Genomic DNA, 15,062 nt, shown 5'->3' on the forward strand with positions numbered 1-15,062 from the left:
ACTGCCAAGAAGCACCAAACAGAAGTGTGTGTGTGACAGACCTTATCCTCTGCATCCATACAGCCCAACTGGGTGTAAATAAGAGTCGCTTTGAAACAGCATATTTATTAAGCAAGTGTATTTGAAATTGATTAAAATTTGTATATTTAAGAAGATTCAGGTTTAAGAAGTTTGAAGAGATTCCATTAAACTGTTAGAAAACTGATTGTACAGATATTATGTAGATTAGTTAGACTATGAAGATGTACCTGTTGTGTCTTGAGATTCAGACAATGCAAAAGCTATCGTGTGATTCATTTTTCTACGAAGGTTTAAAAATATGTTGAAATTCACAAATTTTCTTACGTGGTTAAGCTATTAAAATGAAGTGATTCATTGTCAGAAATAATAAGTGATATGCACTAATTGTAGTGGATAAATGAATTTTACTAGTTGTTAATAGTGCACTTGCTTTTTAGTAATCCTTTGCTCAGGTGTAATAACAAAGATGAGCGAGTACACGCAAATGTATACTAAAATAAATACAAATCAGTAACTTGATCAGTTAGTGTCTAAAAAGGACACAAACAACATTTCTAGATTAATCGTTGCACCAGTATTTGTTATTTATTTTTGGTAACTGCTTATAGTTAACCGCATGTCTTTTAAGTCACTTAACCATAATGACTCACAAACAGACGGGGTTGGACTGAAGACGGATCATATTTTCATGGTTCAAGATTTCCTTTTTCATCCAATTTATTCTCTGAAGAGATTTATGTGGAGCGGTAAGGGGGAAGGTCAGGCACATACTGATTCAATAAAACACCATTATACTCTTTTTAAAATCCTGCACTGGTGACATGAGTCGGGGGTAATTATAATAAATACCAGTAATCAGTGACAATTCTATTCAAAGACGAAGCAACTGGTTTCTGTCGCACGGCCACACTGCTTAGAACACATCCGTTTTTAGTGACATTCTGAGGACAAATAGGCTTTTGTTTCATTTTAAGCTTTCCTAACAGTCTCTCATTGTGAGGTAGTGAACTTCAGGGGAATCTTTAGAAGGTACAAGTTCCACTGCCTCTTAAAACATTTCTCAAATACGGTTTAACAAATAAATTGGCTATTGCATATACATATTTACTGACAAATTTCTGTCTTGACAGTTTAGAAGAACTACCAGTCTCTGCGAAATAACTATTCTTAGAACCAATTCCGTGATATAATAAACATGGAAACCAGACGGAAGGAAACAACGACAGTTTAATAGACCAGTGCATTATTTTATGCATTCTTATATAACATTTCTCTATACTGCTGTGATCAAAAAAAGGCAACAAAAATGCAATTCATCAAAAGTGGTCACTGGCAACCATATGGTGATGAACTCATATCTTTCAAAGCGACTTATAAAGTAAAAAAATATATACATAAAATAAAAGCAAAAAACCCCAATAAATTTCATGTGTCTTTGGGATTCCAAATCGTCAGTGGCTGTATGGTCACCATCATGATTTTATTATCGCAGATGGCTGCAAATGATACATAAGACTTTCATCCCTTTAATTTTGCTATTTCATATATTTATATCTCTCAACACCACTGCAAATAAAAGAACACCAAGATCCAAATGTTTCTGTTTTTGCTTCTTGACTCTTCTTTTGCAGATTAAGAGACAGAGTGAAGAATTTGCTCTAGGGAAAAAGACAAAAGGAAACACCACAGCGCCAACAAGATTAACTCGAGGTCATCAGGTTTAATGAAGACAGACATGCGAGGTTGAGCGAGGGATGAGGAACCACACTGTAATGTTAGAAAACTCCCCAGGATCACCAGCTTCCCTGAACCAATCTTTTACAGAAAATGTGGCACATTCGCGCAATGCCCAGCTCCATTTCAACACCCAATGAAATTGATGATTATGTGAATGGGCCCCTTTCCAGATATAATTAGCAGTGTACAAGGTTAAGTGTGGCCCAAGGGCAAAGAAAATGAATATATTGGGAAGCCAGAACAAAGGACCATCATGTTAAGATAAGGTTCAGTTAAAAAAGAACAAACATTTGTAATTGCAGGGTGGTTTTAAAGAAGATGCATATTTTTTAAGAAGTGATGGGTGAAGTAGTAGGTCAAACAGAAACAGTTCAACAATATATTTAACTTTGCTATACCCATAGCAGTTTCTGCAAATATAATATTAATTTTTGCTTTGAATGATAGATTTTCAATTACATTTCAGAGAGGTTTGTTTATACTAACTTTTCTTTGGGAAAACATGACAACAAAAAGTCATCATGTGTTGTTTTAAATATTAATCCATACTTGTATGGAAATTTTTTTTTTTTGGTTATGGGCAACCTTTCTTTTAGTCTCTTGGTAAAGCTGTGGCACAGCTGTCTTAGTGAAAAAATAAGGCTCACTTACTCATCATCCAAGGCCAAGCAGTTGTGGTTGTGGGACATATGTATTCTATAGAAGTGTGTAAAGCTGCGCATTTTGATATCGAGCCAAGACTAAGTAAATACAGGACCTGTATCAAAAATACCACAACCGATACGTTTTATTTAAGATGGATATATCATTAAATTCTGCGACAGACTGGCGACCTGTCCAGGGTGTACCCCGCCTCTCGCCCGGACCGTAGCTGGAGATGGGCACCAGCAACCCTCCCGACCCCATTAGGGACAAGGGTGAACAGAAAATGGATGGATGGATGGATATCATTAAATTTCTTGCCTTTAGGTGTTTTGTGGTGTGTTCGTTTGAAACATTTTGCTCAAACCTAAGACATAATTTGGATGAAGTTTAAAGGTGTTTGCAAAATACTTTAAGATACTAACATGATTTCTGTTATTTTTTCCTAGACAAAGCAAAAAACAAAAAAAATCCTCATTTGAAAGCAAATTAAAGCAAAAATAATTTTTGATTTAGAGTTGGAAAAACTACATCAAAATGATTTTGCTTCAATTTGCTTTCAAATGAGGATTCTTTTGCTTTGTTTGTTTAAGAAAAATGCCCACGATGGGTCCAGGTCCAGATGTGAGAAAACATTATACATCCCACTTGTCTAGATGTTGTTACTGCTATCGTTTTTATCACCAAGTTAAAGTTTGTTTATCTTGTTAGACTCAACCGGAGACCATGACCTTTGTTTTCTGCCCCAAAAGGGACATCAGACCTAAAGCCCTCAGAGGCTTTAAAGCCCTCTAAAGGTCCCCACCCCCCACGCAGTAGGACACTTCAGTTCTATTAGAATTGATAACCCTTTCAGGCAAGACCAAATACTCTGGGCACATAGTGAGTAAAGAGGTTCATTCCATCACAAAGTTATTATCCACGGGCAGATTGTTACCATTCATCACGTGGAAGAGATGAAACTCGCTGTTAGTCAAGGGAAACGGCTGTTTCACTGCCTTGCCACAGATCAATATGTGCTGCCATTTTCCTTTCTCCTTTGCTACAAAAAAGTAATTATACAGAAGAAATGTTGACAATCAATAGACTAGTCAGGTAGGGTTAAGGGCTGCCATGGAGGGTAGCAGAGGCTCCTCTGTCAGCTGTCAGTGATTCTCAGGTGGGACGGAAGAGGTTTGTTTGTTTCAGGTGTGTATAAAATTTATCTAGTGTGTTGGAAAAGTACTTGAGAATGCCAGAAAATATGTACTCTATCAAATAAAGTTGCAATTCAATCGACTCTCTTTTATTTTTACAGGGACAGGATTTATAGTAATGCGACTTTAATGTCCTCTGTTGAAAAAGAGGCGGACATTAGCCTTCAGTGTATTCATCAGTCTTGCCTTGACATCTACTTTCACTTCGGATAAGTCTGAACTTTATAATCTGCCGCAGGGGTTCAAAGGTCAACAGCAGAGGGTACCAGGGGGCAGAGGAAATCACTCTCTTGCTGGGAAAAATTCTGACATCCAATTTTCAACTTGATTTATCAGTGTAAAGCTAAAATTGATAGTGTGTCATTACTGAGCAGAGAGCTGTCTTGGAGAGATGTATCAAAGTCTCCTCATTTTGATTTAGCACAGTGGATCAATACAACCCTATACTGTTTCAATTTGAGGAGTATTGATTTTTCTATGCTGGCTCTATACAAGGGAACATTCATCATCAGGCAAGCATATAGTATGATCAAACAGGCCACCGTAGGGTCTGATCTGCCTTTTCTTCAGTCTAATCGCATGACTGTAGCAGCTGTTTTCAAGGCTTGTACAGATTATTACCTCGTAGCTGCCTGTTGTCGTTTATGCTGCAGCACACTTTCCTAATGGTGTTTGGAGCAATAAGAACGGCACAAAATAAAGTGTCTCAGAAAGAGGCAACCTGCAAATGTCTGTAGAAAAAGACGAAACAGATTAATCTAATTCTTATCCATCTAATGAGATCAGCTGCAAACACACACTGGTGGATAAGCAACATAAACAAGTCACAAGTTTCTTTCGGTTGCCGTCCTAAGAATAATTTAATTTGTGATATTCTGTGCTAATGATAAATATTCTTTGGCATATCTCCAGACAGGATTTAGCAATAAAAAGGTAAAACAGTTTCTGTGTATGAGGATGAAAACATAACCGAGTAAAGGTTCTACACACACACCCGCACGCGCCCCCGCGCACACCCACCCCGTCAGCCATTCACACAGCCTGGGGGCTTTATATTTTACAAGGGCAGCATAAATGGGAAAGTTAATGTAGCAGTGAATAAGAATAAGCTGCTGAACTGCAACACTGCCTTGAGCTTGTGAGCATATTGCATCATTTTTCTTCACCAGCAGGTTACCATTAAATTTGAATTTGTTGGAAGTTTTGTTGTATCATTTACAATGCACCCACGCTCAATAACCTTTTGTTTCAATGCAAATGCTATGCCTCTGGGTGGGGGCTCCATAAATATTTGAACATGAGCCCCAAATTCAACCCAGCACATTTTTATGGGTTGCTAAGGTTTAGTCAGATTTAGGAAAAAAAAAAAGCACTTAGACACTGCAAAAATTTTACTCTCAAATTGTTAGCATAACAATAAATGTAATTTTGTCTACATTATTCCTTTGGCACCATTTTTAAATAATTTGTAATATTTGAACGCTCTCCTAAATACTCAAATGCTAGCAAACTAGTATAAACAATGCCAGTGTATAGCTTTTGAATATGAATAAAAAAATCTACCTATGACATCCAAGACAAAATGACACTGTAAAGCTACTTCGATATAGTAAACTTGATTTAAGGTAGAAAAAGCAATGCAGGGTATCTGCAATGCATCTTCAAACTGAATAATAAAATCAAAGTTCCTGCTTCAGCAAAGTGTTAAAGTGCCATTCCTTTCCTTTTTGCTACTATTGTTCTGGTGCTAGCACAAAGAACAGAAACACATAAGCATGTATGTATAGCTGAAAATCTCAATCACACAACTGTGAGCTGAGCTTCAACGTTAACCAACTAAAACATGTCAGCTATTGCATGGAAACTTGTCAGAAAGTGACACAAAAAGTCAGCTTGTAATCAACATTCGACAGGTTTTAGCTTTATCTATGTGTCTGAATGGTCAGAACAGAAAAATCTGTCAGTGAACACATGAAACAGATTACATTGCCAACAACATTCTACAGTGTAGACGTATTATTGAAAAAAGAGTTAGACAATGATAATAGAAGATGCTAAAAAGTGTCCACCATAAAATCATTTAATTTTTGCTCTATTCCATCTCTGACACACACAGCGTGACGTTGTGTTGCTCATCTGAAAATTAATAACCACTTACAATGTTCATCAGTTTTTCAGTGCTGTTCATAGTTTTTGCAGATAAACTAGGATCAGCTAAATAGCCAAAATCTTCTGATCAGTGCACCCCTAATATATCTGGCCATTTCAACAGGATTAATTATACAATCTTTGGCTAAATGGATAAGATCAATCTTAAAGTTTCGATTATAATTAGATTTTTTCACCACTGAATTATATGTAGAAAAAACACAGAGGTAAGTTTCAGAGCAGAAGAGCCACTTGTTATTTTATCAGGGTTCGTATGGGGAAGTCCTGCTGCTTCCACCAGGTGATATGCTCTGTTTTGTAAAATGTCAATGAAAACCTGGACAATGGTACATAAAAAGAAACCTCAGACCCCCAAATTGCTTCCACCCATGTATGTAGGATGACTAGCCAATCAACTGTCCCCTGGGAATTAGGCCACTCCACACTGTAATTGCGTTTGCTGACCCAACTGCTAACCCTATCAAGTCCTGGGAAAATTATATTAACCGGTGCTCCCATCAATCGACTGAAGATCACTGTAAGCAAGAAACTTTTGATGCTCCTGAAGATCGGACCTAACATCGCACATCAATGGCAGATGTTTAAGACTTAACTTGTAAAAACTTACCTCTGGCATGGTATACCCCAGGCCCCATGCTTGTTGGTGAGGATGTTGACAATCTTCTGCTTCAGTTGATTGGCTGTGACATGATCTCTATGCTTAGCAGCACTTATCAGGTGGTCACACATCTTCTCTTCTTCTTTCCTGTCTGCAGCATACTGTGCACAGCTGGACTAATGTACATAAAGAACAAAAGAACAGTGTTAACCTTGTTTGCACGGTGTCTTTTCCCAAAAAGCCATGCCTGACATTGAACTAACACCATTCAAAAAGGTTCCATTTGAAAAAAGTCAGAATAATATATTTCCCCTAATAGAGAATTTGTCACGATGAGGAATGTTATGGCTTCATTCACCACACTTGAGTGCATAAAGATATTAGCGGACAGTTGAGAGATGTATTTCTGCTCCCTTAGAGGAGTGTTATAAATCAAAGAGAGCACATGGAGGTAGTTCATTCTCAAACTGCAGACAGATGAGGTTCCCTGCTAGGTAGCTATGGATGCTGCTGTTAGAGAAAAAATGTTAATAGTCCCACAAAATATGGTACATTGCCATTTACAAAACTACATTGACAATATGAAAAGTTAAATGGCTTGCTGTACAGGAATCGTGCAAAAATATAGAAATAGAGCCATTTTCTAAAGCAAGAATGCTATTAAAATACTACTTAAATAATAAAAAAAATAAATCTAAAATAAATTGGTATATTAGTGTAAAATAATTTTCCTGATTTAGGGGCAATAGAAGGGTTCCAGGTGGTTGAAAGTAAACTAGAACAGCTCTTGTCTTTGCTTCTAAAATAAGATTGTCTTACTCTTCCACCCTGAGGGGACTCTTGCTAATATTCACAATCTAATTTGCTAACAGAAGCTGGAAGTTAATTGAATTTCCTGCTTTAAATTTGAATTCTGTCAGACACTATACTTCAACATATTCCTCATAAAGCAAATAACTCAATCGCTGCCTGTCACCCTGCATTACCACGTGACTCTGTGACAAATATCAAACATTATTTATCACTTTAAAGCATATGACGCTTCTCCTTGACACCAGCTTAATTGTAAAAATGTCTTATCTGTAACCTGAATCTTCAATCACGGAGAGTGGGTAATAAAGTAATGTCAGCGCCAGATGAAAAGTGTAAGCTGTCTAGAGTTGGCAGACAGGACGGATAGGGCCAGGTACACTTCTTCTCTCCTCCCCCGTTCCCTTGACACCGCATATCTAGTCGTCTCTTCCAGTTTATCTAGCGGGTCAAGGATCCTCAAGAACTGTATATCAAAAAAGCTGCTTGTGGCTGGCTGCTTTTCTAAGATAAGAAACATGTCATCGCTCACATGTACACGCCGTTAACAGAGGTGAATGAAGTGTTTGAGTTGAGGTTTGAAGAGATGCAAAAATGCTTACATTCTGATGTCTTGCAAAGTATTCACACCTACATTCACAACTTTCACAGCTTTTGTTACTTTAAAACGTTAATGCTTTTTATTGGGACATTTATGCTTCAAAATGTGAAGTGGGAAGAGAACAGTGCATGATTTTGATGACTTTGTACCAATAAAGTACAGAAAAATAATTTATTCGGTTGTGTTTACTCGGATACTCTAAATGTGTAACCCAGTGCAACCAGTTGCCTTTGGATATACTTAAAATTGTATTTCCTGTCCTACAAGCTCATCCTGAACAAACCCTGGTCCAGCTTTATTTTAGCTGGGCCTGGAAAGCTGGTCAGTTTGGTGAGGAGGCTAAATTTAGGACAATCTTGAACAAAAATTACGGACTGAGGATGTAAACCGCACAGCAGGACAAGGCTAAAGACAAATCCATGAGAAATTTTGATGTATATTTGGAAAAAAATACCCCTATGAAAAGAACTCTTCCTTTTCATCTCATAAAATCCCAATAAATACATCAAGGTTTGTGGTTGTAGCGTGGCAAAGTGTGGGAAAAATTAAAAGGGAATGAACATTTTTATAAGGCTCTGTAAATAAATTCTGTTTTTTGTAGTGTTACTATCCAACTAAGAAACTTTTGTCATATTGTGTTTAATCGAAGCTTACATTTATATTACATTTCAAATGTAATTTGAGGAAAATGGTTGAATAAACTCTTAATAGTAATCCCTGGAGTTAGCTGGTCACCAGTAATAAAATATCCTTGCTTGGATATTGCTTGGCTAACGCTATAAAAATTGTAACAGTGAAGAGTCAATCCTACAAAGAACACTATTATTGAGATTGTAAAGTTGAATAGCTGTTTTACAGTAATGGAATTTGTTAAGTGTCCATCAGAAAGTGCTCAAAATAAAATTGTACTTTCACAGCAAAAAAAAAAAAAATCTAATAATTTGAAGTAGATGTAGTTTAGAAAAGAACCAGTAATAATAAAAGTCATATTTTGGTACAATTACATGAAAATCATTGATGATGTTGGCATTTAACTTGAGGTGAAATAAAAGTTGATACCTCAAACTCTGCATGTTTGTGGACGTCCTCAGCTCGCTGTCTGTTCAGGATGAATTCAGCCTCGTTGGCAACGCGAACAATGTGGTCCTTCATGGCATGGCACAGCAACCTTTAACATTGCACAGCAACAGACACTTTTTACAAATGCAATTTATGAGGAAATGTGAGAAATATAGTCAAATGGAACACTCCTGTGTGAAATTCAAACTCGCTATTATTACAGCTGTTCTGTAAAGGCATCAGTAGTTTGTTAGAACATTAGTAAATAAATTGCATCATGAAGACCAAGAAACACATATTTCAAGTCAAAGCTGAAATATACCAAGATATGACTATCCACCTAAACTGGCAGGCAGAGCAAAGAGAGCATTAACTAGAGAAATATATATAATAATAATAATAATAATAATAATAATAATAATAATAATAATTCCTTTATTTAATCAGGTAAACCCCGTTGAGATCTAGATTTCATTTTCAAGAGGGACCTGAAACAAACTTCACTCCCCGTCAGGGAATCGAACCCCGGTCTCCCGTGTGACAGGCGGGGATACTCACCACTATACTAACGAGGAGATAATAAGAAGTCCCATATACAGTTTGCTACAAGTCATGCAAAGAATACATAAAATTTGACACAAGTTTTGAGACCAAAAGGGACTTTAAAATTAATCTGAAGATTGTTGTAATATCAAAGGACAATGAAGGGGTGAGAATATAGCTGCCAATTACTTACACTGTAAGTAATTGGCCTCTTTTGTCTGGTTGTACTGCAACAATGAAAGTCAGTGATTGAGCCTTCTGTACCATTAACAAAAAAAAGTCACCACTGAACCCTGTTCTGCACAGTTTGATCTTTTGAAAGAAAAAAAGACAACAATATTCAGAGAACCCGCCTAGTGCCTGCAAAGCTGAGAAAGCTAATCTAGATGTCCTTGGGTAACAGCTTTTAACATTTAAATTGTACCATCTAAAAAAAAAAACTTCAACAAATAAATTCACTGCAGATATGTTGGAAGATTATAACCTATTTCACACACCATTAGGCGAGGTTTGTTTTAATTAAAACAGATCTTGTTCTTCTCTAGAGCCTCATACAGATTTTACTATTGCCTTCTGTCCCCAAAGAGAGTCATTAATCTGGAGACTACAGTCATCAGCTGCTCTCGCCTCTTTAACTGTTGACAAGCACTCATTAACAGACAGGAGTTCACAGTTCAAAGAGAGAAGCTGACAACGTGAAGCTTTGTTTCGAAACCAAGAATAGATGAGAAAGTGAGTTGACAAGTTCCAGTTGGAGATGGAAAATAGATATCAGTTATCTACCAGGTATTTTTGCTACATGCACATAAGGAACAATAAAAAAGCAGAACACAAAAAAAAAACCCTGAAAAAAGCTGAACGTGAAGATTTCACAACTAACGTTTCTATGTTTGTTCGTAGCTTTGAAAAGGTATAGGTGCTTTTTATTGTTAATGTTTGTATTGATTTGTCACTGAGTGGAATGCATTTCAGATCCCTGCATTTTATAAAAGATGACATAAATGGATTAAGGTACTGATATTTTTCTGTTACTATAAAACCTCCCGCAAAAAACGGCTGAAAAAGTTCCAGATCTGACTTTTTCAAATTGACATATTTGAAAAAGATCTAATGAGATTATAAAATAACAATCTAACCCACCTATTGAAGGCATCTTTTCAGTGTTTGATATGGGCAGCTGCGTTTTTAAAAAGAAAAAAAAAAAAATCATCTACTTGCGTAATGTGTCTTTGTAAATACAGCAGTAACAACATCGGTGTCAGCCACACCTTGCAAAGCAAACAGATTTACCAGCCGGTTCCTGTAGATCTGTCTAGTTAAGCAGGTTAGGTGGACACAGTCTAGTGTAAGACTGGAAAATTATGCGTCTGTCAGCAGCACCCTGGACAGCGCCGTGTGGCCCCACCAACTGAACTTCTTTGTTCTAGGGCCAGCAGGGGACAGAGAGAAACCTGCTTGGACCGAGCCTAGAGCCTGGGCATGCAGGAGGACGGGCCAGATGGGTCAACAGATGGACAAGGAGGCTGAGCTGCCCCTGATCTGCTCAGGAAAACTCTGAGTCTGGCCACACCCAAACACGGAAAGAGAGGAGTAAGAAGAAATGAACAAATAGAGGTAGACAACACAAGAGATGCTCTGCAGTGTTGTTATTCGTAATTCAAGTAAAAAAGCTTATTTGCCTTTAGTCTTCACTAAGACATCAGAGATTTAGGGCTAAGCTCCACTGCTCCACTTAGCTTAACAACCTCTTTATGTCTGCCAAGAAGAAACGATAAACTGTACATTTTGATAATAAATGTCAACATAAAACCTGCTGCTGCTGGGCTTTGTTATTTTGAAATGAATGGTTGAATTACCTTCCTTCATTTATTAGCTCAATGAAAGCGAGGCCAGCATTCTTCTGAATGGAGTTCTGCCACTCCTGAAAAAAAAAAAGAGATAGTCATTCAAACCAGCATAATTGCATAATTACAATAAAGTAAAAGTCTATTATAAAGTCAAATCCTATAATGTTAAAGTAGATGATGAGGTACTATTTTGATCCACTATGTAACTAAATCTTTTCTTTTTTTTAAATGCATATTTCAAGTATAATTTAGATTACATCCCATAGCTTGAAATTCAAGTGGGTAAGGAAAGCATTTAGTTGATATATCCTTCGAGGAAAAAAAAGTGATTTCTATAAAAAGCTGAAATTCTGCACCACATGTGAGGCAACGTTTTCTTCCTCTGTGAAAAGATCTGTAAACACAGGAGAGATGTAATTGTGGGATGAAATTGTATCCTCTCGCTTAAATACAGCCATTTCCTTCGTCCCTTACAGTGACAGATTACTGAGCAGGCTCAGTGAGCCCTGAAGTGTGCTCCTGGAACGGATCCGAGCCGCGGCCCGGCTGGAGTGCCAGCACTTGCCGTCTCACAACAGGCTCTGGAAATGATTAAAAAGCAGTTTGAGAGTGTGCCTTTCACTGTGGGAAACTCAGCTTTCCTGTAACCTTTCCGAGGTGCAAATGAAAGAGAAAACAGAGAAGGCCGCGGTTCACGAAAAGGGAGGGGGCAGGCAGAAAATAAAAATAAAATCCTTGAGTTCCCAAAGGCTTTGAGCAAATACATAATTCAAGAGTATCTAAAGATAAGATTCTCTATTCATGCTCAGCAACACAGAGTAATTTAATCGCCATAAACACAATACAATGAATATTTTTCCCCCTAGCAATTTTTTGTGCTTTGCTATTTTGTCATGCTTAAATATTTAAGATCATCAAAATACCTATATACTATATTAGTATAACAAGAGTTGATGGAAAATGTAATTTTCAAACGATTTCATGATCATGCAACAGAACCTCAATCTGATTAAGTCCAGAGTTCGACTAGACCACTTCTAACTAACTTTTATTTTGTTTTCTTTGAGCCATTAGGAAGTAAACCTGCTGGTGTGTTGTCCTGTCACATAACTCATGTGTGTTTGAGCTTAAAGTTGTAAACTGATGGCTGACTGTTCTTCAGCACTTTGTGGTAGAGATCCAAAATCTCCCTTGCATTACTACAGTAATGTGTGGGTGATGATGAGATCATGAGTAAAAGTAGTACCAAACCATCCCAATACCACTAAGATTTGTAACTGTTGGTATTTTGTTAATTTTCTGATACGCTGTTAGTTTTTCTCCAGATGTAACAGGACTAACATCATCCAAAAATTCTGCTTTGTTTTTTGCCTGAGAAGTCTCCCATGGACGCCAGTTTTGCTGTTTTTTTCCCCTATTTTTGAATAATGAATTCTGACCTTAACAGAGTAAAGTGAAGCTTATAGTTTCTCCCAATGTTATTCTGGGTTCTATTATGACTTACTAGACTCATAGTCAATGCCCTCTTGAGGTAGTTTTGCCAGGACAGAAATTTCAGGAAAGGTTCTCCAGTCTCCAGACTTACTGTGTTTCACTAAAGACCCAAAAATGGCTCAGTAACCCTTTCCAGACTCACAGATGTTGCTGAATTAGTTTCTCATCTATTCTTAAATTCCTTCACATCAGGGCATGAGGTGCTGCCTTTTGGGATCTTTTAGTCTAATTAATTCTGTTAGACTAGTTATATTTATGCAACTTCCTGATTCCACAGGTCTGGTAGTAATTATGGGATGTAATGAGATGAAATTCAATTCAGATTTCCAAAGAATGTAGTTTAGAAAAGGTGATTCATGATTTAAAAACAAGTGATTACAGAGTCACGCTTTTGCCCTTAGTGAATGAAATCACTTGAAAACTACTTTTTCTATTGATCTATGTCTAAAATTAATATTGGTGTGCAGTTCTAACCTATTTAAGTGTGGCAGAAGAACAAATCATGTTCTTCTGTAAGTGGAGCAATTATTCGCAGATCTAAAATATAACAGATGCAAAACAGTGACAAACTCTTTACTCTGTCTGTACACGGTTAGCAGCCTTCCTTGTGTATATCAGAATAAGTGACACTGACATTATTATGTATGGGCAAATGCTTTTGTGAACAGTTGTCGTGACTGACACATTCTGGTTCATGCAAGACTACACAGTCTGACCCCATGATGCTTTAAGTCAGCGATATGGTGCTGACAAACTGCTGAGCATCTGGGCTCCAAATGTTCTCCATGACCTCCTTTCTTCACATACAGTATCTGCCTAGAAGTAGGCTGTTGTTGATTTAGACAGGGATCATGTATGCCCAGACGTCCAAGGTTTCCCTCTCACCGCGCTCACGTGACAAAAATAAATACGGAAATCGAGGCAGATGTGACATTCGGGGAGACGCCAGGAAAGTGGCAGCAGGTCAGTGGAGGTAAAGGCGTGAGCGAGTCAAATTTGCTATCTTGTCTAAGGAATGCATGTTGACAGCTGAGATAGCACTTCAGAGACTTTCTACTTCTTTTTTTTCCTCTCTTTACAAGAGAGAAAAACTCGCAATAGAGGCTGTCTTTGATTGCAGATTTTTTTTAAAAGTCGTCTGGTGCCCATTTGAAGTGAATCAGGGCTGACATGCTCCCCCTTAAAAGAAAAAGACGCGGTCCTTGCAGAGCCTGACCAGAATGCGGCAACTCTAATTAAACTTACTCTACAAAGAATATTTAAATCAGAAAATCTACTAATAGTAAAAAAACTGCCAGCAATAAAGAACAATCGTAGTCTGCCTTTACTAGGATATATTTTGCCATTCTTTGGTCTAAGCTTTGAGAAAAAACAAAATCGCCTAAAATCCCTAAACTCCCATCCCAGTAAACAGCTTTTAGGTCTTTAGAAGAATCACTCTCCTCCCACTTTCATCTTCCTGAAATTCAGCAGGGCTTTATGTATTTGTGGTGTTTCAATCCAACCTGTCAGTATGTGGGAGCCTTTGCTTTTATCTGCTCAGCTTTGCTCTGTTATAGTCTCCACATCTGGGGGCCTTCCATCAGTAAATCTCTGTGGCTCCACTCTAGAACCCCCTAAACCCCTGTACATGTTTAAGCTGTTACAAAAAACAGAGCTGCTTGACCTTTTCATTCAGCTGCCCAGGCTGAGGAGAGACACACCGTGTCTGCAGACAAAGCCAGCCACACCATGATTGCCATGATTAGTATGCATAAATAAGAAAAGGCAGATCATTAGCACTAATTTATTCATAAAACTGACAGTCCACAAAACAGAGAAGGACTAAAGGTCAGCTAAATGCCCTCCTGGCTGTCCTAAAACATTAAAGCTGAAATATGTAAGGAATGTGTCAAAGCTGGCATGTCGAGGAGGTGTCAGCCAACGCTCAGCCTGCATCAGAAAAACCTGCTGCGCTGTTTAAGAATCACCTGAGATGCTCCCAAAGATGTTAATTAGGAGCCTTTTCCAAAGTCCTTTTGAGTCAATACATGCCATCTGACCATGAAAAGTGCTAAAATTATTATGAAGTTTTGTGCATCTGGTAAATGTTTGAAAGTAAAATACTTTTTACTCTATCAAAAGCTGCAATCAAGTATTAATACAAATATTTGTTCAAGTCTGTTTAGTTTCTTACACATGAGGTGTCTAAATGTGAGAAAAGGGTTATCTGGTGCTTTCACTGATTTTCATAGCCTTTTATGGTCTTTGTCAGTTTGCCTTTTTTTTGTGTAGGTCATCCAAGTCACTTATGCAGGACTTCTGGAAAATGTTTTTGCCCAAAGTAAAAATATTCTGATTGCTCC

General features: G+C 37.6%; 1 protein-coding gene across 7 annotated transcripts in view; it reads right to left on the bottom strand.

Annotated features, from left to right (window-relative positions):
- Positions 1-15,062, bottom strand: part of nbeab (neurobeachin b) — a 229,300-nt gene that overhangs the window by 86,332 nt on the left and 127,906 nt on the right. For all 7 annotated transcript variants that reach the window (XM_027999172.1, XM_027999168.1, XM_027999170.1 and 4 more), the window contains 3 exons: positions 11,233-11,297; positions 8,834-8,942; positions 6,373-6,539 (listed from right to left, as the gene is read on the bottom strand). In XM_027999172.1, the coding sequence (XP_027854973.1) occupies positions 6,373-6,539; positions 8,834-8,942; positions 11,233-11,297 (341 nt within the window). The remainder of the gene's footprint in view (positions 1-6,372; positions 6,540-8,833; positions 8,943-11,232; positions 11,298-15,062) is intronic.

The sequence above is a fragment of the Xiphophorus couchianus genome, chromosome 18, assembly GCF_001444195.1.
Source record: "Xiphophorus couchianus chromosome 18, X_couchianus-1.0, whole genome shotgun sequence".
NCBI lineage: Eukaryota > Metazoa > Chordata > Actinopteri > Cyprinodontiformes > Poeciliidae > Xiphophorus > Xiphophorus couchianus.